Source organism: Choloepus didactylus, chromosome 8 (assembly GCF_015220235.1).
Source record: "Choloepus didactylus isolate mChoDid1 chromosome 8, mChoDid1.pri, whole genome shotgun sequence".
NCBI classification, from domain to species: Eukaryota; Metazoa; Chordata; class Mammalia; order Pilosa; family Megalonychidae; genus Choloepus; species Choloepus didactylus.
Window position 1 is genome coordinate 34,320,160 of NC_051314.1, and position 24,805 is coordinate 34,344,964.

The 24,805-nt window shown below is 38.2% G+C and overlaps 2 protein-coding genes across 9 annotated transcripts in view; one reads left to right on the forward strand and one right to left on the reverse strand.

Moving 5' to 3' along the window:
• The window catches only part of VEZT (vezatin, adherens junctions transmembrane protein), a 92,593-nt gene extending 85,759 nt beyond the window's left edge, over nt 1-6,834 (reverse strand). For 6 of the 7 annotated variants that reach the window (XR_005218391.1, XR_005218390.1, XM_037846419.1 and 3 more), the window contains exon 1: nt 6,712-6,830. Coding sequence is in view for 5 of the 7 variants with exons in the window: in XM_037846419.1 (XP_037702347.1) it covers nt 6,712-6,747 (36 nt within the window). In the remaining 2 variants the exon portion in view is untranslated. Of the gene's footprint in view, nt 1-3,033; nt 3,188-6,711 lie in introns of all 7 variants that reach the window. The other variant, XM_037846418.1, reaches the window with a different exon arrangement.
• Nucleotides 6,835-7,101: 267 nt separating this feature from the next.
• FGD6 (FYVE, RhoGEF and PH domain containing 6) overlaps nt 7,102-24,805 on the forward strand; it is a 140,603-nt gene continuing 122,899 nt past the window's right edge. Inside the window, exons 1-2 of one of the 2 annotated variants that reach the window (XM_037846275.1) lie at nt 7,102-7,379; nt 12,397-14,818. In XM_037846275.1, coding sequence (XP_037702203.1) covers nt 7,364-7,379; nt 12,397-14,818 — 2,438 coding nt within the window. In that variant the 5' untranslated portion in view covers nt 7,102-7,363. The remainder of the gene's footprint in view (nt 7,380-12,396; nt 14,819-24,805) is intronic. The other variant, XM_037846276.1, reaches the window with a different exon arrangement.

Here is a 24,805-nt window from a genome sequence, read left to right on the forward strand (position 1 = left end):
ATTTTAAGTTTCTAATTTTAATTTTAATGCAGCATGTAACTCCCTGGGTCTCAAGACATTAATCAGTTAGATTTCTGACCCTGGAAATCATCAAAATAACAGTATTATACCAAATAATACTAAAAGTCACAGTTAAATTTTCTTAAAGGAAGAAAAGTTAGGCCATATGATATAGATATTTAGGTAACTGGCTTTTTCAACCTTCCTTCTAGTGTATCATCCTGTACTGCAGAAGGTAGAAAGCTAAACTTCTGCATTTCCCAAATTCTCTTGCAGCTAGGGTTCTAGATATAAATTAGGTTCCCCCAGTTAGGTGGCCCCGTGAGAGATCTGGAAGGTGAAAGGGAAGCAGAGGTTTTTGTCTATGAAACAAAGCTGTGGAGACAAGATGTTTCTGCATCAGTACTCCAATGTGTGTTCTCTAGCTTCCTGTTAATGTAGGTACTTGTGGTAGGGACGACAGACTCTGAGTTCTGGTCCAACACACCAGCTTTATAGGTTTTCAAGATGCAGTTATGATGATGGCTTCCTGATTCCTGGATTGTAGCTATGAGCATGATCATATATTCTTGGCTTTTGAAACACTGCAACCTTGGTAGAGCCTGATCCTCTACATCTTCCAATAATATTCTAACATTATTTGTCAGTATTAAATCCCTTCCTACTTAGCATAGATAGTAGGGCTTCTATTTTCTGTATTAGGATTTATGGATGATGTGAATAAATACAGAGTTATAAACTCAGAGGTAGGGCTGCCTCAACAGAACCTGAAATACGTGGCACTGGCTCAGTAGCTGGGTGATGGATGGTGAGGAAACACACTGCAGGCTGAAAAGCTGATGGCCCATTATACCAAAATGGCAAAACATTTGGTAAAACTATTGCCTGTAATTCCATGGAAAACAGACCATGTGCTCACCAAACTTTTAGTTCTGCAAAGGAAGGCTCTCTCTGCTGAGGCTTGAGATCCAAACTGACTGAAAGTATGGCACTTGAAGACCTCACATGGTTGGAAAGCCCCAAAGCAGGAGATTAAATGGTGGCCCAAAGCCTTTCACAAGAACCTATCCCAAACAATGGGAACCAGTTCTCAGCTGTAAATCTGATTAAGAGTCGTTCATTTCCAATGAAGCCTCTTATTTCAGGTGATTAAAATGGCTGCCATTAAGTTGAATGAGAGGGAGAAAAGATCCAAAGCGGAACCAGTAAATAATCTATAGACTTCAGATTTAAGAACCAGGTCTAGACAGGCTCCTTGGCTGTGGTTACTTGTGTATGAAACTGCTTGGAAGCAAACAGAATGGAAGCTTACTATACATCAGGGAACTATCTTGCCAAAGAAACCAAAAACGTGCAAAAGCCTATAATTATTTAATCCCTAAAGCAACCCTTAGGCCTAAAAAACTGTGTCAGCAGGAATCAGAATATGAAAGGTGCGCAGTCCCCAAGAAAGACATACATTAACCCCCATTTTTATGAGGCTATGGAACAACAACAGACAAGGAATAAGTTCTCAGAGGGCAATGTTAGAGGCCATGGATGACAATGGATAAGAGTTACTCCCAAAGAACAGAACAGGGCAACAGAATGAGTTAATCACAAAGTCTTCTTGCAGGAAGACTTTGCAAGAAACAGATGGCATACTCAAAAGGGGTAACTAAAAAGAATTTAAGAAATGACTATTTACAAAAGTGTAAACAGGGTTGAGGCAACCATCAGGGGACAGTGAAGCACCCAGGGACTAGCAGTAGCAGGAATTTTTACCTTCCATAGGCCTAATGGTCAAGGGAGGGAAACAATATCACTGAAGCCCTGTAAGAGTTAAAGCTAAGGGAGAGAAGTCTCTCAAAAAGAACTGTGGCTTTAGGTAGAGGAACATAATCATTATCAAATGATGGCCCTATAGAGAGGATCTAGGGAGATAAATACCCAGATCTCTCTGGTGCTCTCTCCTCCACCCTCTGATCCCTTGGTTGTTCTTACCATGGCTGAACCGAAATAGAATCCAGAGGACAAGAGAAAACAAGCGATGCAACTTGTAATAGTCAGAGTGGAATTGTGGGTCTGCAGGGATCTTGAAAAAAGTCATCACTGACAATAACAGCAATCCCTCACCCATATGTCTGGGTATTAAATAAGTCATATGTTAAAGAAATCAAAGTGGAAATTACAAAAACTGTGAGACAAACTACATTTCAAAACTCATGAGATACAGTTAAAGCAGTACTCACAGGGAAATTTATAGCCTTACAAATTATTTTCAGTATTTAATTCAAAAAGCAAGAGAAAAACACAGCAAAGTAAACCCAAAGAAAGTAGAAGAAAGGAAACTGATAAACAAAGAAATTTAAAAAATGAAAACAAACCCAAATTGAACTGATCAAACAAACCCAATAACTGGTTCTTCAAAAAGTCTAACTGATAAGTTAATATTCTGACAAATCAACACAAGATAAAGAGAGGTCAAGAATAAGCATGGGAAGTAATAAGATTAATTAGAATTATGAAAGAGACTAAAGATTAAGAAGCTAAGAACATTTTATACTAATAACTTTAAAACCTAGATAACAGCCTTTTTTCTGGAAAGGTTTAATAGTTAAAATTTACTGAGTGCTTACAACGTGTCAGACACTCAACTAAGTCTTTACTAACATTAAATAGCTTGATAACTATGAGACAGGTATTGTTATTTCTATTTTAGTATTGAGAAAACTGAAGCAGAGAGAAGTTAAGTAACCTGCTCAAGTCCCTTTAATAAATGGCTGAGCTAGGATTTTCTACGCCGCCAGCTCCAGAGTCCATGTCTTTAACAACTATATTACACTGCCTTTCAGAATACTCTCAAAATTACTCCCCAAAAGAGAAAACTGGAACTGAACAAAAATCATAAAAGGAATGGAACTGGTAATCAAGATCCACTCCCTTCCACCCCCAGCAAAGGCCTAGATCATTTAGGGCCAATTTAACTGCACTCTCAAGGAATAATTTCCATTTTGTAAAACCATTAGCGACCAAAAAGAGATGGGACCTTACCGTACTCATTTAGAAGGCAAGCAATAAATGTTAATGCTCCGGAAGACTCAATATTGTAAAGATGTCAAATCTCCCCAAATTAATCTTTGGATTCAAGGCAATCTCGATCAAAATCTTAGTTTTTTTCTTTTTCATTGAAATTGACAGGATGATCCTAAAATTCATATGGAAATACAAAGGATCAAGATGAGCCAAGGCACTCTTGAAGAAAATATTATAAAGTTAGAGTAATTAAAATAATGTGGTATAGGCACAAGGATGGACAAACTGACCAGTGGAACAGAAGATAGAGCCCACAAACAGATCCACCCATAAAAGGTCACCTGATTTATAACAAAGGCAACACTGCAGTGCAGTGAGGAAAGGATGGTCTTCTCAGTAAATGGTGCCAGGTCAATTAGACATCTATACAGGAAAAAAATATTTTGGCCTTTACTATACACAAAAACCAGCTCCAGACGGATGGCAGAGCTAAATGCAAAAGGTAAAAGAATGAAGCTTTTAGAGAAAACGTCTTGTGACCATAGACTAGGCATATACTTCTTAAAAAGCTCTAATCATAAAAGAAAATTGTTTAATGGCTCATAATAAAATTAAGAGCTTCTGTTCATTGAAAGACATCCTTAAGAGTGCAGAAGCAGCACACAGAGATAAAGACATTCTAAAGAACTACAAATCAACAAGAGACAACCCAATAGAAAAATAGGCAAGAAACTTGAACAGGCTTCACAAAAGCAGAAATACAATTGCCCCAATAAACATATAAAAAGACTCTCAACTTCCTTATCAAGGAAATGCAAATTAAAACCACAAAAGAGATACCAGCACATATCCATTAGAATGATAAAATGAAAAAGACTGGAATTAGCAAGTGTTGGGGAGAATGTGGAGAAACTGGACCTCTCATACACTGCTGATGGGACTATAAATTGATAAAATCATTTAGGAATAATGTCTGGCAATTTCTATCCAAGGTGAACATTTGAATTTCTATGATACAATAATTCCACACCTAGGTATATATCCAACAGAAATGTGTTCAATAAAACTGGTATACTAAGATTTTCGCAGTAGCACTATTTGAAATAGTCCCAAATTGGAAATTACCCAATGACCATAAACAAAAAATGGATTTTAAAATTGTCATATATTCACATGGAATACTACAGTGAAACAAAAATGTTCATGTAACACAATGGATGAATCTCACAAGCATAATATTTAGCAAAAGAAAAGAAAAAAAGCCAAACATAAAAGAATTGCACAGTATACAAACTATAAAAAGAAACAAAATTAATCTGGGCTGTTATAAATCTGAATAGCGGTTATCTTTGAGGTGGGGAGTAGTGACTGAAAGGGAACAGAGGAAGCTTGATCTGAGTGCTGGTAACACAAGTACATTCAATGTGTGACGATTCACCAATCTACACATTTATGATTTGTGTACTTTCCTGTATGTAAATAACATGGCAATATAAAATAATGCATGACAAAAAGCAAGCAAATTAAACAGTAAACTGGAAAAAATTTTCTACAACCACAACAATATGTGAAGTATTCATGCAAATAGATTTTTAAAAGTAGTATCCAACAGGAAAATGGACAGAAAAACACAGAGAATGCACAAGCAAATAAAAATGACTAATAAACACAAATGTATAATATGTAAATTAGAACAATGAAATACTAGTTTTGCCTATTAAAGTAGTAAAGGAAATTAGGAAGGCTGTTGTTGAAAATTTGATGAAATTAAAACTCTTATTCCTAATGGAAGCATGAAATGATATAGCCTTTCTGATAAAGGAGTTTGGCAGCATCGTAAGTCTTGAAAAAATGCTCATATCCTTTGACCTATTTGTTCCACTTCTAGAAATTATTCTGAGGGGAAAAGCAGAGTTGCTATTACAGATAGACTTATGTCAGTGTTGATTACAATGGCAAGAATTTTGAAACAATCTAATTACCCAATAATGGAAAAATGGTCATATTATTATACATCTACATAATGGGCTATGTTACTATAGTAATGATTATATGAATGAGAAGGATTCGAGATAAATTTACCTGAAAATGAAAGGTACAGAATTCAATGTGTTATGCTATCTTTTGTGTTAAAAAACATCACACACACATACCCAGAAAAACTGTAAAAACACAGTAATGTTAATAGTGGCCATCTATGGGTGGCAGGATAATGGATGATTTTAAATTTGTGGTTGATTTTCTACAATAAAATGTTCTTTAGGATGTATTATATTATATTCAGAGATTTAAGAAAAAAGGGTAAAAAAATGCATGCATCCTGTTTCCCTTACTCTAGAAATATAAGCAACCTAGATTTCTGTCTCTCCTTCAACTCTCATATTCTGTCTATAATTGTTTTCTCGATTTTACCTTAGAAATGTCTGTCCAAGCAATTGTTACATTATTTCTTCGGTCATTTCCACAATTCAGGCCCTTGTGGGCTCCCTGCATCCAGTCTCTTCATTTCGGGAAAATGGCCACGACTCCTACTACCTTTACGTTCTAACCAAATCAAACCACTTTATTCAGCGACCATCCCATCTACCCTCCTATCCCCTTACGAAAAATCAAACCAGACACTTTGATGCCTCTCAACCTTGGCATACTGAGTTCCCTTTCCCTGTAATGCATTTCTCCCTTAAACTATTCATAGTTTAAGACTCATCTCCGATATCACTTACTGGGGTGTAGCCTCTCTGACGCCGCAAGAATGGACAGCAGTCTCCAAATCAATCCTCCAGTGACAGTTTGAACATATTTCAACACTTATCACTCTGTTCTATAATTATTTGCTAATGTCTAGCTTTTCCATTACATGGCATGGGCCTTCAAAAAAATTCTTAAAATCTAGCTGAATGAGTGAATGTAAAGAGTAAATATGCACTAAACACACACACACCCTACAGAGGTTCGAGTTTTCACCTGCGCCTGACAGAAAAATAGAAACAAAATACACCAGCCTAGTGTTTTTCCTTCAAGATGGCAGAGACCGTCTTAAAATAGTCCCACACAAAAGCATGCACATTCAGAGCCTCGAATCTGAAGATGGGGCTACACCTAGCGCAATAGGAAAGGACAAAAGAATTGAACCTGGATGCTGAAATGTCCCAGCCATAATCACCAACAGTAGGTCTCTACACAAAGGTTTCAAACCATGTTAGAAAACTGGCACCTGCTGCCTTCATTCCGCGGGGCCACGCCTCGATGGTGAACGGTGACATGAGCACTTCTGAATACTGACCAAAAAACACCAGGAAGAAAAAAGGGTGGCTAAGTTGTATTAGTGGATATCCAAAACGCACGCTGCAACCCCGCCCAGCCGGGCGCAGTCCCTCTTACCCCTCACCGCGGTGCATCCATCCCCAGTGAAGGGTGAGACACGGCTACCGCCCACTGGCGCTGGCAACTGGGCTCCATCCCGGGATTCTGCGCTTGCCTTAGGCAGAGACCAGCCACCGCCAGGACGTCGCGGGCTACACCTGTAAGGCTGCGGCGCTAGGCCCGGAGATAGTGGGGGTCAGGTGGCTGAGGCGGGTAGGAGCGCGTCGCTCGCCCCCTCGCCCCGGCTCCGGCCCCACACCTTGCCTCCTCGCTTTCCCCATCAGGTTTCTCCTCAAACAAAGGCAATACACACCCACCGCCATTTTTCCTTACCTCAAAAACCACCTCTTCGTCAAACTCCGGTGTCATCCTTCTCCGCCATACCACCCGCCTCAGCACGATGGGAAATGAAGGCGGGAGACCAGGCGGCTCCAACACGTCTGTTTCAGCCCTTCCCGTGGATCCAGAAAACTACAGTTCCCAGCATGCCTCGCAGTTCACGCCCCCTTTTCAGACTGTCTTACTGGAGAAGAGGATACGTGCGTCGGCGGGAGGGGCGGGAACAGGATGAGGTTTGAGCCCTCTGATTGGAAAAGGCTGGAGCTTTTGTCTGCCTTTTACAAACCGCGACTAACAGGGGGCGCCAAGAGCACTGATTTTTTTGGAGCCGGGAAGGGGTACGCGCCGGCAGGTCCGTGGTGCGCGCAGCTCGTACCCGCGACTGCCTGTCCGCCGGGAGCTCCGCGGGGCAGCGCTCGTGCACACCCGCCTGCCCGCCGCCCGCGGCTCGCGCCTGGGAGCGTCGCGGGATCTCTGTAGCTGCCTGCATCCTTTTGTGCGGCGCTCCGGCTGCGCCGCGGGGCCGCGGGACGGAATGCGGGCGCTGCGGGGGTTTTTCTCTTCTGCCCAAACACTTGAAACGGTGGACTGAAAGGGGACCATGGAGTGAAGGGGCAAGCGGGGAAGCGAACTACAAGGGAGAATTATGACTTCTGCTGCGGGTAGGTGACGGCGCTCGCGCTGCCGCTGGAAAGTTTGTACCGAGCGCTGCTGGTCTTCGGCTCTCGAGCGACTTTCTTCTTTGGGGTGGGTGACTTGTGTGCCCTCTACCTTTCCCCAAAATCTCAGCAAGTGCTGAGTAGATGGGGTTTGCTGCCGGATTTACTCGTACCTTTCAGCCAAAAGGAGCTGTTTGGAAATCCGTGAATCTCATGGGACCTCTCTTCAGAGGGAGACCTGTACTGAGGGCTCTTGCGCCAGGTGAAATACGAAATGTAAAGAGGACATTTGTTCTTCTCGCCTAAAACCTGAGTGACTTTGCTCCAGCGTGTGAAAATAGTTTACATTACCATCTTAAGAAATCAGTTATTCTAGGAAAAGGCAATATTCCCAGCGTGTTGACTCGGTGCCTCTGAGTTGTAGTACTGGCTTCCTGTGCTGAGTCGCTTTAAACCTAGTTATCTGACTGCAAAACCCTGCTTTTATTAGATAAAGCGATTTAGGCACTTACTCAGGTCCTGGTGGTTTTACTCCTGTTATCTGAAAAGCGGAGGAATTGGGTTGCCGATTGCAAATGTTTCCTCTCTTGGCCCATTTTCTTTGGGATTTCTTTAATTTATATCTGGTTTGGGTAAGCAAAGCCATTTTCTGTCTGTCTCCCATAGTCCTTTCCTCTCATCCAAATGACAAAACCTTTGTGTGAATTTTGAGCAATTCTGGACATTGTATTTCTGAGCATTCTTAAGGAACAGTTCTTATTTTCCAAAATAATTACTGAAGTTTTGTTAAATTCGTTTCATAGTATAGGTTAATTTTTAAACCAGAACTTAATAATGTATTAAGTAAAATATTAAGGTATTTTTTTCTCATTTTTGTCCGTGTTGAAGGTAATAAACTTTTATTAGAAATTTTATGGTAAAATAGGTTAAAACTTCCCTTCTAAGTTACTTCTAGGATCAGCACTTAAGTAGTAGATTAAATTTTCTTTGCTTTTCTTGGCGTTTTTTTAAAATTCCTGCAACTTTAAACTGTCAAACAGCACTCTAAATGTTCTAATTTGTATTATTTCTAAAGGCTAGATATATTTGAATGTTGCATTGCTAGGTATAATCAGATTATGACTAACAAAGCAAGAAGTTAGCCAGTGGGGATAAGAAAGCAAGATGTTGTGAATCTTTCTTTTTTTGGTTATATGTGCATACACCAGATATGTCATCATGCACTGCTAAAGATGTTATTTTAAACACCTTTTCCTCAACAAAGGGAGGCTTTCTACTGATTTAAGGTGAATTATTTTCATCCTTAATTTCATTGTAATTGTTCATGTTTTCTTTATTACTGTACCAGTCTAAGTAATTTAAATTTACAGTGGTTGGAATTTTTAAAATCCTTCCAGTGAGTATTAGTCCTCCCTTTTCAGAAGTGTCAAGTAAATTTAAAACATTGCTTATAGGTATCAGTTTTCAATTCCATTCCTAACAGTTTATAATGAACAGGTAGAGAAGCATTTAATTTTACATTTAAATATTTAAACCTGATTTCTAGGGCCCAGTCTGGATGTTTATGACTCTTTCCTTTCAATTACCCTACAATAATGCAAGCTGTTTATATATTTTATCAACTTTACAATTAAAGAAATCCTCAGACATTTTTGTGGTGTTTAAAAAAGGGATGCTTCCTGTGTTTCGCTGGTTAGTTGGTTTTTGGCATGTCTCGCTGAGACACTTTAACTGCTTTTTTGTTCATCCGTCCAAGATTTATTATAGTTCTTTTTTGTGTCTGTGGGAAATATGAAAGAGAAGTGGGGTTATCTAAGTTAAAGGTATCCTGAAAAACAGTTTGCTGTTATTTTTCCTGCATCTGTGAGAGAGAGGGGCCTTAGAAATTTTAGAATTTTTCTAGAGCAGTATATGGAAACAGAGATATAGTAAGTGTCTATTTTCTTTCTTTTTGAACATGTACAGACCACTGTCTTAATGGCTGTGATTTGCTTTTTGGCTGGTCCAGTAACCAAGAAGGTGTACATGTGAACCACACCATCTGTGTATAACAGATGACGGGTGTATTTATAATAGTACTATGGTACTAGTGCTTTAGTTCTTACCTTATTTTTCCCTGTATTTTTCCCTGTAGCCAAACAGCTGTGTAAATAAAAGATTTGCTGCTTTGCTCTAAGAAGCTTTGGATCTGATTATTGATGCAGTATTAAGATCCAGAGGTGCTGGATTCATTTCTAAACATTGTATACTTATTTCAAGAGTATATGTGGTACAGACCATAATATAATGGCTTGCTATTTTTTGAGTTGTATTTCTTTCAAAGTAGAGCCACCAAAAAAAAAAAAAAAAGGAGAATTTCAGATATTACTGTACCAGTGACTTAGTTGGACGCTTGTTCCTACTAATTATTAAGGACTTATTCATTAATCCTTTGGAAGTTGATTCCTGCTAACTTTTCAAAATATTATTCTACATTAAAATGAATATTGATTTTTTTCTTTTTTTAAAGAAATTTCCTGTTACTGAGACATATTAAGGATATGTGTATGTGGCAGCTCTTGGCTATTCCTAGGCCCTGCTTTTCAGCACTGGAGATACAGCAGTAAATGAGTTAGGTTAATTCCCTGCCCTCCTGGAGCTTGTCTTCCAGTGGTGGAGACAGAGACAAAAGCCAGGTAGTTCACATGGGGTAAAGAGGCTAGAGAGTATCAACCCTAGCTTCTCCTGAAGCAAGTATCTCAGGCATCAAAATCTCAGAATCACGGGCTTTAGAGATCATCTGTTCAACTCCTCTGTTTACAAGTAAGGAAAATGAGGCAGCCTCATCTACACAAAGGCACACAATTAGGTTAGCTAGCTTCCCTGAGTTGTGTGGTACTGGCTTCCTGTAATATATAGCTGGCTAACAGTGGTAAACTGAAGTTCACAGTCATTTATCTAATTCAGTGAGTATGCATCCTAGGCATTGGGTGCATAATGCTGGGCTATATTTGTTTGGAATCAACCTTACCTCAAAGCTGATATATATTGAAGTGAATTCCTATGACACTAAGAGAGGACAAGGATTTAAGTCTCTTGGAAGCATCCTCATGTATGAAACACATCTAAAGAAAAGGATAAAATTTGTTACCAGAGAATATAAAGCTATTTAACTAAGAATCAAAAATTGATCATTCAGAAAGTGAAAGATTAATTTGATAAAAGGTTTTTAAAATTATTATTATTCCTTCAAAAATCCCAGAGGTATGATATTTTCAGAATGGTTACAGAAGTGAAATCGACATGACAAGTCTGTCAGTTTTCATTATTTTTAGTAGGATGGTGGAAGAGGGATTGGGAAGAGGCCTAGGGCATTCCTATTTTCTCTTAAGACTTGACTTAGTAGATCATGAGTTTAATTTAATAAATCATTAAACCAAGATACATCACTAGACTTTGAATAGTTTTACAGGGTTTTTTCTCCTGCCTTGAAAAAACCACACAAAACTTTAGTAGCATGCTTATTGAACAGCTAACTGAAATTGTATAGCTTTAGGAATTTATATTGTTATTTTGAAAATATGTCATTGCTTCTTTATTTCTGATAACACTCTACCCAGTAATTGAGTGAGAAGATTTGCTATTATGTAATCTTGGATAGCATTAGGGATTTGGGAAATTCTTTGATTGATAAAAAGGAAAAAAAGGAAGTTGAGCACCCTACTCCGTTCCATGTAGTATCTGAGTGTTGTGACTAATTTCCTTTGTTGAAAAGGAAATCACCACCAAATGAAATCTCAAAACCACTGTGTATTCAAGTAATTAAACAATGTTCAGCATCCTTTGCAGCAGATATTTTGAAAAATTAGTTTTTTTCCAATAAATTAGGTTTTCATTAAGCATTAGATCCTGTTATAGGAACAAATAATAAGAAGTATAAGATAAAGCATTTTCTGACCTCAGGTCTCCCTGGAGAAATTTTTTTTTTCTCATTTTTTTCCATATTCCCCTGTAGAAATAAGACAGGGTCGTAAGTGGCCGAGCAGTTAGAAGAACAGCTACCTTTTACCTTTTCATTTTGTGGTTTTCTTATGTAAAGCTTTTATTAAGTTCCTAGAGACTAGGAGCCAGGTCTGTAGAAATCTAGCACAGTATAAATAGGTTATCATTAAATACTTTATATATTTATATCTGCTGAGGAAGAATTGCTACATTGTGGTCATCTTACATGCATTAGAACAAGTGGTTATTGATGAAGGGTTCACAGCAGAATTACCTGTGGAACTTAAAAGAAATACAGATGTCCAGGTTTATCTCTAAAGACTCTGGTCGATTAAATCTGGGGTAGGGCCTGGACATGTGCCTTTTAAAAAATGAAGCTCCGTGAAGGATTATAATGAAAATTCCCAATTGATAATCCCTGCACAGAGAAATAGGAACTTTATTATAAGCCTCAAGTAATATAGCAGAATTAATATATTTAATTAATTTATGTTTAAAACTTTAGAACATTTCTGATGTCTGTATTTCTTTTTAAGATTGTTTTGGGGTTCTCTCTGTTGACATACATCATTGATAAAAAAATTTATACAACTCTACTGTATAACATTGAGATAGAACACTCCTGCTTTTCATATGAGAAGGTTAAAAGAGCCCCATCCTACACTGAACTTATGCAAATTCAGCTCTCAGCACTCAGCAAATAAACTGAAGCGCTCCTACTCTATGGGTCCCAAACAGAAACCAGTTATTTCATTTAGTGTCAACTGAAGGTATGGTAATCTGTTCCAAAGTTGGAGGAAAACTGGCAGTATTGGACTTAATAAAAAATGTACAATATACCCAAAGCTATGTATATTGGAATTTAAGGGCAATTTAAGGAATTTTCAAGAGTTATATTGACTATATACAATGTAACATAACCTGCCTAGTAAAATGCAAGTTCACCATATTGTTAAAAGCAAAAATGTTATAAAATTTAATCATGTACATTGTTTCCTTTGGTTATTTTGTCACCAAATTATTATTTTTTCCTTTCTAGAAATTAAGAAGCCACCAGTGGCTCCCAAGCCAAAGATTGTGATGGCAAATAATAAGCCAGTTCCACCTCCTGTTGCACCTAAACCTGATATCGTCATTTCTAGTGTTTCACAGTCAACAAAGAAAATCAAGCCAGCAATAGCCCCCAAACCAAAAGTTCTGAGGAGTTCACCTGTTCAAGACATCAGGCAATCACCATCAAGGGAAAACATGGTGAACCTGGAAGAACATAAACAGGAATTTCCTGAAAGTAATGATAACTTTAATTGCAGAAATGTAGGGGACCAGAGCAGTGATTATATTTTACCAATGTGTTCCTGCAGTTTTGAGTGTATCCATAAGCTTGGGAATAGAGGGAATTCATGTGTAAAGCAGCTCATTTTAGACCCCTTAGAAATGCATGAAAAATTAGAAAATGGTAAAATTGGTGAGTCCTCCTCAAATATAAAAACTAGGAATAAATATGATTCTCATGCTGTAAAGGCAAAGAGCCAGAGTGAAGTAGTTTTAAAGGCAAGCATCTTAGAAGAGAAGCTCAAAGATGTTTTAACACAACAAACGTTACATTTTAGTTCACCACAGAAGCACAGATCCACAGACAACCCCGAAATGAATGGTGGCTGTAATTCCAAAAAGCAATTCAGGATTGAATTTGTGGATTTGCCATCATCCCTGTCCAGCTTTGAGAAAGTTCCTGATCATCACTACCACCTACAATCTCCTAGTGATGAATTTCTAAATTTTGGAACTTGCCAGGATGGCAGTGAAAAAAGCAGTAGTTGCCTTCATTCATCTGAAGAAGCTCTGGAGAATGATAAAAAGAGTACTTTTATAGCTTCAGATGGAGTTAGTAAGAAATCAGAAGTTGAAGACCTTGGTCCCTTAGAAATTCACTTAGTACCATATACCAAAAAATTCCCAGTTCCCAAGCCCAGAAAGACATGCAGTACTCGTCTGTTTCACCAAAAATGTATAGATACTCCTAGTGAAAGTACTGAAGAACCAGAGAATTCGTTTAGTAGCTCTTCTTGCCTTGTTGAAGACAACTTGAAAAATAATAAAATAAATGTTGTTTATCAGAATGTTTTGTGTAACCAGGAACAGGTAGACAAAGTGAAACAAGGAAATAAAAGTGAATTGAATCTGGACGTCAACAGTGACAGAGAAGACTTAGTCAATTCACAGAAAATGTACCATGAACCTTTATCCTTTGAAAAAATGACTCCTCCCTTAGGTACTGACTCTAGTTTGAATTCTAACAGCAAGACAGTAGATGACTCTAGTATGTCACTTGCTATGGATAAAGGGACCAGTTTTATAAGATGCAGTACTCTGTCTATGAGCCTACCTAAGCAGCTGAAATTAACTTGCAGTGAACATTTGCCTACTGCTTATAACTTGGGAGTGTCTGCCGCTCAAATGCAAAAGGAATCTACAATAAAAGATGAAAGTTCCTCAAAAATTGTCCCCCAAAAACCTCAAAGACACAGCTTACCTGCTTCAGGAGTACTTAAAAAGGCTGCCTCAGAGGAACTTGTGGAGAAAAGTTCTTATCCCTCAAGTGAAGAAAAGATTTCAGAGAAAGGTCTAAAAAGAAATCACCTTCAGCATGTGTGTGCCAAAAACCATGGTTTGTCATCTTCCTTTGATATCCCTAAACGGGCTTCAGAAAAGCCTGTATGGAAATTACCTCATCCTATTTTACCCTTTTTAGGAAACCCAGAATCCTTAAAATCTGTCACCATATCCTCAAATAATGAGACCTCAAATGCTCTAACCAAACCTAGAGCAAAATCATTATCTGCTATGGATGTGGAAGGGAGCACTAAGCCTTGCAAAGATTCTCAAAAGAAAAACTCTTTGAAGAAGTTGCTCAACATGAAACTGTCCATCTGTTTCGTGAAGAGTGACTTTCAGAAATTCTGGTCCAGGAATAGCCAACTCAGAGACATGACCACAGGCAGCCTTTCCGGTAGTGAGCGGAAAGAGATTGAAAGTGAATGGCATGGCTTATTAGCAGGAGAAGAGAAGAGAAGTAAACCCATCAAAGCCTATTCTGCAGATAATTGCAGCTTGGAATCCCAAAAAAGGAGGAAGAAGCCTCGGGGCCAGAGCAGCACAGCTAGTAGTCCCAGAGCTGAGTCTCTGGATGACGAAATGCTCTCCAGGGAATCATCATCTCAGGACTCTTGCAAACCTGTTACGAGTGGCTTTGTACCAGAGTATGAAAATATATGCCATTATGAGGAAATACCAGAGTATGAGAACCTGCCATTTATTATGGCTGTAGGGAAAACTCCAGAGTTTGACTGGCAGAATTCCAGCAGCATGGAGGACACGGATGCAAATGTGTATGAGGTAGAAGAACCATATGAAGCTCCTGATAGCCAGCTGCAAATTGGACCCATACATCAACATTCCAGGTAAAACTTGGGTGCCAGACAGGCATTGCTCTTTTGCATGCATTATTGCAATTAACCTTCAACGGACCTGTGAGATAGGTGTAAGAGGGGGGAAATCACTTGGTGAGAAACTGGTTCAGTTAAGCATATATTTTTAAAAAAGAAAGAAAAAATTTGTATTCCTGATTTCTGTAATGAGGCTGAGCATCGACCATGATAACTGATTCCTCGATGCACTGAACTATTTGTGATTATTTGTCTTTTCTTCAAAATAGCTGGTAAAATGGATTCTTAAGCATTACTATATATATATATATTAATATTGATTTGTTATGAAATCCTTATTCCCAAATGCAGCCTTTTTTTTTATCATGTGGCTGGAATGTGTATTTACAATGCAAGCCCGGAGCAGTTAACTTATTTAGAATTCGAACCAGGAGCAGGGCATAGCTACTGCAAGGAAGACCTGGAATGGAGGCCTCCAAGGCACCAATTCAATTTATAGCAGGGAACCTGGGGCAAGAAATTGTCTAATTCAGTGAGGTTTATTTGGTAAGTGGAAGAAAGCTGTGAAATTATTGAAATCCCTGCTTTTGCATATGGTGCCCTTGTCAGGTAAAAACTCTTAAGTTTGCAGAAGTGGCCACTCTTTGAAAATTAGTTATTTTATTTGTTGAAGACTTATTGCTGACCTCAGATGAATATAAGAAAAATGCAAGAAACACATAACTACTCTTTCTTTCTTACTTTTGTATATGCAGTTCCTTCCCCTGGAATACCTACTCTATCCCTCGTATTGACATCTTGCCTATCCTTGGTGGGCTGGCTCAGTTATCATTGGCTTCACAAGCTTCCACAGTTACTCAGACCTACTGTGGTATCCTCATAGTCTTTTAACTCCGTCTGTTTTATGGTATGATTATTTGTTGTTATGTCTGATATCCTGTATTCAGTTTTAATCCCCATGAAGAGATCTAATTTTTATCTTTTTATTCTTCATGAGACCAAGCGAGGGCCTTCGTAGTTTAGTCTATGTTGGTTGGGTATATGAGTGAATGAATGAAAAAGAGGCCAAGGAAGCAACTGCTGCAGTTGCTTCCTTCTCTCTTCATAGTCACAAAGGTAGCTTTTGCTTTGTATTTGAAGCTTTTTTTTTTTTTTTATTAAATTCAGTTTTATTGAAATACATTCACACACCATACAATCATCCATGGTATACAATCCACTGTCCACAGTATGATAACATAGTTATGCATTCATCACCACAATCTATCTCTGAACATTTTCCTTACATCAGAAAGAACCAGAACAAGAATAAAAAATAAAAGTGAAAAAAGAACACCCAAATCATCCCCCCATCCCACCCCATTTGTCCTTTAGTTTTTATCCCCATTTTTCTACTCATCCATGCACTAGATAAAGGAGGTATGATCCACAAGGTCTTCCCAATCACACTGTCACCCCTTGTAATCTACATTATTATGTAATTGTCTTCAGGAGTCCAGACTGCTGGGTTGGAGTTTGGTAGTTTCAGGTATTTACTTCTAGCTATTCCAATACATTAAAGCCTAAGAGGTGTTATCTATATAGTGCATAAGAATGTCCACCAGAGTGACCTCTCAACTCCATTTGAAATCTCTCAGCTACTGAAACTATTTCGTCTCATTTTGCATCCCCCTTTTGGTCAAGAAGATACTCTCAGTCCCACGATGCCGGGTCCACATTCATCCCTGGGAGTCATATTCTGCATTGCCAGCGAGATTTACACCCCTGGGAGTTGGGTCCCATGTAGTGGGGAGGGCAGCGAGTTCACCTGTCAAGATGGCTCAGTTAGAGAGAGAGAGGGCCACATCTGAGCAACAAAGAGGTACTCAGGGGGAGACTCTTAGGCACCATTACATGCAAGTTTAGATTCTCCTTTGTGGTAATGAGTGAAGCGTTTGTTTTGTGTTTAACAAGAAGCACATAGGTCCTTTTTGTGCAACATTTATTTGAAGTCTTCAGATTTCTGTTAGGCCACTAACTTCAGGTCTTTGAGTACTCAAGTCTTAAATATGACTTGTGTAGAAATTTTAGCATACCTGGAACATAGGGCTAAAAAAAGGGGGGGGGGTTATTGAGTGAATTGAATAAATTAAAGTGTCAAGCAAAAATTTAATCATCCTATCCAGTAAAATAAATTGATTTAAGTTCTTTTAACTTTCAGATGCTTTCCTAGCATTTTTCTTTACCCATAGTCTTCTCTTCCCTTTTGTCTCCCACACAAGCTCTCCACTTCAGGAATTTGTCCTTTATCTGGCATGCTTCTTCTGTGGTTAGGGCCCTGCTGGTATGGGGGGAACCAGGTTAGACGGGGTTGAAGTATACAGCCAGCCACTGCAGCTGGACAGCATTCATAAGGTGGTTCTTTCTGGAGGCTACAGGAAACTGAGGGCGGCTTTGGACAGGTTGTCAAGTAGGGCAGTCTAGGGAAGTGTTGGTGAGTTCTGCTTTCATATTTAGCTTTCCACAGAAATTTTTCTTTAGGCCTGGAGTGGGAAGCCCCAAACAGGCTTGAGGCTCCTAAAATGTGCCAGGTGAATCAAAAGCCTTCAGTCATAAGGTCAGACTAATAGTATTGCCTGAGAGGTTGTTCCTTTTGTAAACAACATTGAATAGACTGAGAAAGCAAAATAGAAGCCTTCATTCATAAGGAGGACATCTGGACACCCTACATAAGGTAGATGAGAAGCAGGGCATGCATTTCAGTTGGGCAGAATCTTGTTTAGTGGTCTGGCTGGTGAAAATATAGACTTGTGGCTTGGAACTAATGCACAATCCAACACCCTAGGGTTCTAAAAAGATAGCAAAAAGTGCAAATCTGAACCAGGTTTAAAATTTTTCTGCTGGAGTAAGTCAGAAGAGTGTCTTTACCAGAGTTCTCAACCCTCAGAAAAGAGTCTGGATCTTACCAAGGGGACTGGTTGACAGAAAATCACTAGTTTTACAGATTCTATGGGTGTAACAAACTAAATTCTGGATTAGTTAACAGACATTCGACAAGCTTTCAGGTAACCCATATGGCCAGCTTCTTTAGAGATGAGATGTTTTGTTAATCCAACCTCTTAAAATTTGCAAGTTTATTACAACATGTTTATAATTTACCAGGAAATAATTCTAGAGTCCCTAATCCCAAATAGAGTTGTGTTCTAAAAGTTCATGGTTATTTGTAACTCAGAGTGCATTTCCCAAAGAACCAGTGTTGGAAATGGCGATTAAGGTGCCAATTTAGCCCCAAGTTATACTAGCCATTATTGTACTGACCTATTCACCAACCAGGCAAATTCTTGTCTCTGCACTCTGTGACTCTGGTGCAAGCTGGGGCTGAGGCCTGAGCATTGGCTGGTGTGGGGCTGAGAAGAGGGGATGCTGGGGATGTCAGGAGCAACTCCACAGAGTCTGAGGCAACTGGGTTTCTGGAAAGGGTGAGGTGACTAAGGAAGAATGAGGAAATGGGGGCTGGGCTTGCTGTGAGAAAGACTAAGGCACGGAGAGAGATAAGGAGAAGGAAAGGGTGGGGTGGTTGGAAATTAGTATGCAGTGGATTTTCTTTCCTTCCTTTTCTCTTTATTATTCCTATCCCTTCTTTCTTTCCCTCCCCATTCTCCATTGCTAACAGCTTGATTCTGCTAATTGAGATTTTGATACCAGGCAAGAGTGAGAAGAAGTGTGGGTGGGAGTGGGGAAGTGGAGGAGTGGGGAAGTGAAAGAGTGAAGGGGTTGGATGGGGTAGGGAGGGGCCTTGGGAACTTCCATAGTGGGAGAGGATGAAGAACCGAATGTGAAGGTGAAGGAGGGTGGAAGGGAAATTCGTCCTAGCCACAGAAACAGTAGCTTTAGGTTCACCCAGATAAGTCATAGTTTGGTCACAGCTCAGGGTTCTCCAAAGCAATTTTATTGAACTAAGATAGTGAGCTGCATTGCAGTATTCCAATATGTTTTAGGTACAGCTATGAGTCCTCTTCCATAAAATAATTCAGACATATAATAAAGCTAAAACAGCTTGTAGGTGATGGGCCATTCTTTTTTCACTGATGTGCAGTTGATGACTGCTCAGTTACCACATTATTTAAGAAGTTTGATTTTCATAGGGTAGTTCCTATAATGTGGGCTTTTGATATTGAAAGGTTATGGGCAAATCAGCAAAATAATCATGTCTGAATGTTGGGATTTTTCTCCTGAAATTATAGCAGGTTTCTTGATTCTATAATCAGGAGAACATTCCCTGGAAACATTCCAGATTTTTCCTGTTTCAGTTTGTTATTAGAACTTTAAAGTATGATTTTTGGATTTTCCTAGGTAACCTAGCAATCCCTCAATTTATTTATTCCACAGATATTGACTGTGTATCAACCACTGTGCCTGCTCTCAAGGAACTTCTGTCCTGCGAGGTGACAGACAGTTATACTATAATGTGATTTTATTACTCCAAGTTTTGTCTGTCTTGTGTATCCTGTTGGGAGTATTAAAGACGATTGCACAGAGTTGATGACACTTGAAACAAGGCTTTTAAAATGGACATGATTGGATTTGGCGTTTAGGAGGTCGTTTTCTGACCTTGGTGAGAGTAGTTTTGGGTGCCCTGGGGATAGAAGCCAGATTGCAGGCTGAGGAGCACTGAGAAGAGAGGAAGTAGATTCAGTTAAAGTGGACTGCTGCTCCTTGAAACATTGCCCAGAGGTCCCTGTCACTTGACAGGTTTGGACTTATCTTTTGGTCTTCCTCAATAACAGTATTCAAGAAATATTAAAATGAACTTCAAAATTATTTGTTTTTAATTAATCAGTATATCCTCTGATGAAAGCAGTGAGGGTTTTTGGTTTTGGTTTGTTTTTTTTATTTTTTCCATTTTAAATAAAAACTGAGCTAAAGAACTGTCACATGCCATTATAAGTTGTGTCAGATCCTGTTATGGCACATTTGTGTTAAAAATCATCAGACCTGGTCTAGAAGACATCTCTCTTTGGTTGCCTTTGCCCTCTGGTGGTATTGTTGGATTTTAATATAATGATTAAAGTATAAATTAATAGCCTAAATGAGCATTTCCATGTTGCCATGCACAGACAAGATTATGTATAATTAGAGAGTGAGGGTTAGGAAAGACTCATCTATCTCAACAACAGCTCAGGAAATATCAAAATTTTGTGTGGCTCCTTAACTTTGTGTTTCTTGTGTTGGAATCATAACCACACAGTTTTGGCAAATCTTTTTGTTTACATACTTACCCTACATTTGAAACTGCAGTTAGAAGCATTGGGTTGTATTTCTTAGCAATGAAGTGTTTCTTCTTTCCTTTTAAGTAAGTTTTCATCTAAGATAATAAATTCTTCACCGCAGTTACTTATTGGGGGTGGGGTGGGGTGGGGAAGTGAAACATTTAGAATAAAAGTACAGGTGCTCCTGTACAAGCAGGACGTAATATTCAGCCTTAACACCCTTCTATTCCTTCCCGGTGGTGGGGAATTAGTTAAATTTCATGACTTTTTCCCACTTTATTCCTTTGGTCTTATTTTCTGCCAAAGCAGATGAATCATATTTTAGCAACTATATATGCTTTTGTGTGGTAGAAATGTCATTTTATACTTTAAGAGGTATATTTAAATATATATATATTTATTTATATATATTATATATTTATTGTGTGTGTGTGTGTGTGTGTGTGTGTGTGTGTGTGTGTGTGTGTCCTGCTTGGTGAAAATACATTGTTTGCAGATAGCTGAAATTTGGGGGGGAGAAGGTGGCAGTATTATTTTTAGACATAATTGATTGGAAATGATTTTTTTCCATTGTTGGATTTTTGTTAAATTTTTGAATAGTGAAGTATTTTTTTTTTGTAAAATATTTAAAATCTTATAATTTATCCAAGGATACTATGATTCTGTATTTATAAAATTGGTCCCAATTTCATCAGTAAGACAGAAAATGATCTTCTGGCCTACTTCCTGGAGAAATATTCCCAAGGTGAACCTTTTGGGGAAAGGGAGGGATGGGGAAACAGACAGGGAAGACCCTCTTTTCTCTTCCTAAGTATTTGTAATTCCTGTAAGGAGGTGATCAGTGAAGACTATCAGGCAGCCCACCAATCTGTGAATGGACTAAACCAATCAGTTTGGGACTCAGAATGCATTTTTGCAGCAGAAATAACTATGAGTAGGAGTTAGTTTCCCAGCCAGCCTGCATGAACATACTCAGGTTCTAATATATGAAAAATGCATTGGAAAGGAACAGGAAAAGAGACTGTGGTAATAATAAAACAGAGCAGTAAAATTAAATAAATCGTTCTTGTGATTTTTGAATGCTGACCCGTTTAAAGAAGGAAAAGGCTAATGTGTTGAGGAGGAAAATATTAAAGGGGGAAGAAACAGGATAAAGAGGTGGGGAAGGTGAGCTTCTTTGGCTCTGATCCTCCACAGTGGTTCAGGGAAATTGCGGATCTGGGCTCATGTTCATATGTAAGGAATGCATATATTCATGTTTCAGGTGTTCATAAGTCAAGTAATGCCCATGCTTGGAGATAATTTTTCTAAGCTTTCTGTGTTCTTCCAGACATTTCTTTTTTAAATTTATTGTCTTTTCCTGCAGCTGCATAGATTAATTTGGTATTTAGGGGAAATCTTTTTGGGCTTAAAAAGAAAAAAAAAATGTTTATATCAGCCTATTTAATACTTTCTTCAAAGTGTATTAGGTTCAAAGAACAATTTGAATTATAGCACATTTGGGTGTGGGAAGCTACAAAGCAGTATTGACCTTTTTGTTAAATACTGACTTTAAAATTTAAATTCAAGAACTGAGTGGTATGGAAAAACTATTTTGGTGGTTTAGTCTGTGTCTGGTAATTGTTTGTGTTTGTAGATTTCTGGAGGGGAAAAAATAGTATTTGCCAGTAATTTTGACAATGGGCAGAGATAATTCGTCATCAGAGCTATAAAAATAGGGGTGGCCAAATAGAAGTACTGTGACAGTATTTCTAGAAAGAACAGCTATCTTCTTTAGTTTTCTTTCCCAGATTTCTCATCCGTTTTTGTTTTGCATGTGTTATAGTATGAATTGGAATAGAGGTTGTATTTGGTGCCCTTATACCCTTTTATACTTAGAGAGACTGAGTCATGATGGTGAAGTGTTTTCAGAAGTGGACAATAATGGAAATGCAACTAGATTAGTGGTTCTGAACCCTAATCTTCAAGGGTCTGTTTACCAGGCTCTCCCGTTCAGGAAAGGTGAAATAATAAATGCTGAACAAAGAAAGTCAGTTTCCCCTGAATGTTTAGATAAAAATAAAAAGGAAAACAACACATTTAGCTTTTTTATGTTTGAAATGGTGCAACTGCTTGTTCTTTTAGCGCCTGTGGATTCCATTGAAAACGTTTGATATGTTTTACTTGGGTCATAACAGTTGATACACTTTGGTGTATGAGGTACAATTTGAAACATTAGAAATTAAAGAATAGATTTAGTTTTTAATAAACTTTGAAAAGTTTTGTTTTAAACTGAAAGGCAGTTATGGTTTTGAATTGTTTCCAACTGTAATTTCAAGTCCAGGAAAATAGATATTATGTATAAGGAAGAAATAATTGGTAACTTTAAAAAAAAGTTTTTTCTTTGATTGTTAGGTGTATTGGCAGTCACAGATAATAAGAAATTTCAACATACGTGGCCTTTACATTATTTTTCATTCCATATTCCACTGTTAAAAACAGGAGGATAAATCACAGTGCCTCATTACTACTCTGTTTAGGTTGAGGAAGTGAGGAGGGAGGGACAAGGGATGAGAGTGAGATGGAGCTACAAGGGAGGGATAGATAATGATCTGGTTCAGAAGTCCAGGTATGATTTATTTGGTAGCAAAAGTTTCTGAAATTTTAGTCTTAATATTTGGGGGTGAGGAAACTTAAATATGACCTTTTTTGTAATCAAGTAGTTTTATAAACTTGGAAATTCAAGTATATCTTATAATGGTTTTAGGTTAAATGTTATCATAGAATCATTAAATTTTATAACAAAAGGAGTTTTACAAATCCTGTAATCCAGCCTCCTCATTCACTGATGAAACCAGGGCCCAGTGAGAATCCTTGACATTCCCCACACCACAGAATTGGGAAATTACAAAACCAGGGCTCCAACCTGGTTTTTAAAACACCATGTTGCCCCTTCTAATGCTGACATGGAAGCTATGTATAGAAAGTCAGCAAGATGTAGGAAATTTGCTGATCTTAGTTGTTGCAAAAAGATTCAGGTTGTTTGCATTATTGGCTCTTTTTTCTTCTATTATAACAGACATTGCTAATCCCATCAAGAAGGAGGGTTGCATACAAGTGCATGTGACCACAGGATTATATGGCTTCTGTTTTTTAAAACAGTGGTTTCAGGGAGGTGAATATTCAAACTAAGAACTTTCAGTAAATAAATACCTGATACTACTAATATATATGTTCACAAAACTTTCTTCCCCCAAACTGTATGACTCACTGTCAGTCTAATTTTTTCCCTACCTCAACAAAAGTCTATCAACCAGATAATATCAAGGATTTAAAAGGCTGTTAACATCAAATAGTATGGATTTTATGGTTAATAGTAACAGCTATTTACTCAATACTTCAGATAGGCCAAGCATAATGCTAGGAGCTTTTGCAAGTATTGCTTAGTCTCTGTTGCCTTATATGGTAGATATTATCATCTTTTTTTTTTTTCTTCTTTTTTTTACATAAAAGGAAACTAAGACTTGGTAAAGTTAAGTAACTTGCTCAAGGGCACGTGACTAGTATGGGATACACTGAGTATGGAACCAAGTTTTGTGATCCTGAGCTTTGTCTACTGAGACATTGATTTCAATATAATGATACTAACCATTGAGAGGGCTGAAGCAGAACACATTCATATTGTTCTGTGCTGTGAGTCATTGGTTTTGCCATCTTTTTTTCTTTATGTTTAAATAATTATAGAGCTCTGTGAATCTTCTACCCAAGAGACTATGATGGACAAAATATTCCTGTCTTCACATTGTTCACTATCTAGAGGAAAAACACATGTAGACATTATTAATGAGCATTTTCAAGGGCCACAGATTTCTTATGCAAGAAGAGTTCATTGATTAAAAAGTTTTTATGGTTAGGTAATAGGTGTTTCAAAGGTTGGAAACTGAATTAATCATCTAATATTTGCATTGGGTCCACTTAGTGGTGGCCAGTATACAAAGCAAGTTAAATATTGTTCCTGTCATTTACTAGTTGCATATAGACAGTAATGACCCAGAAAGGATTATGTATGCCTCATGTTTCCCCACTGATTTACATGAGGGTTGCTTTTTTACCTGTTGTCCCTTTTCCTTATTTCATTCTCACTGTCAAGTACTTTGTGACCTCTAGAGCACTTTAGTTTCATGAGAGAGTTTGCTGTATAGGAATCCACAAAGTAATTTTTTTTTTTACTTGCTTAAAAGTAACAAGAGTTTAATATTTAGAATACACAAGGAAATCTTCCAGTGAACAAGAAAATGAGAGGAACCCTAACTGACCAATGGACAAAGGATATGGACAAGTTGTAATTCAATGAAGAAAAACCCAAAAGAGCAATATGCTTATGTAGAGATGTTCAAACTTATTCATAGTCAAGGCAATGCAAAACAATCAATATGCTTGGCATCAGATTGGCAAAGATAGAAAATTCTTTAAGGTGTCAGAAGTTCTGAGGGGAGATAGGAAGGTTCCTGCCAGTGGGAGTACAGATTGGAGCCCTCTTCTAAGAGAGCGATTGGCACTACTTAGTCAAATTAAGTACACATGCTCTTTATCCCAGCGTTCTCGTCTTGCCTCTACAGCCTAGAAAGATTCGTACACAGGTCCATTACCTGTGTACACAGGTACACAGGTCCAATAGAGGATGTTCACTGCACATTGCTTATAATGGCAGGGAGCTGGAAAGCATCCTGGCATCCCTCTCTGGGGGAGTGCATGTGTGAAATGTTCTGAATGT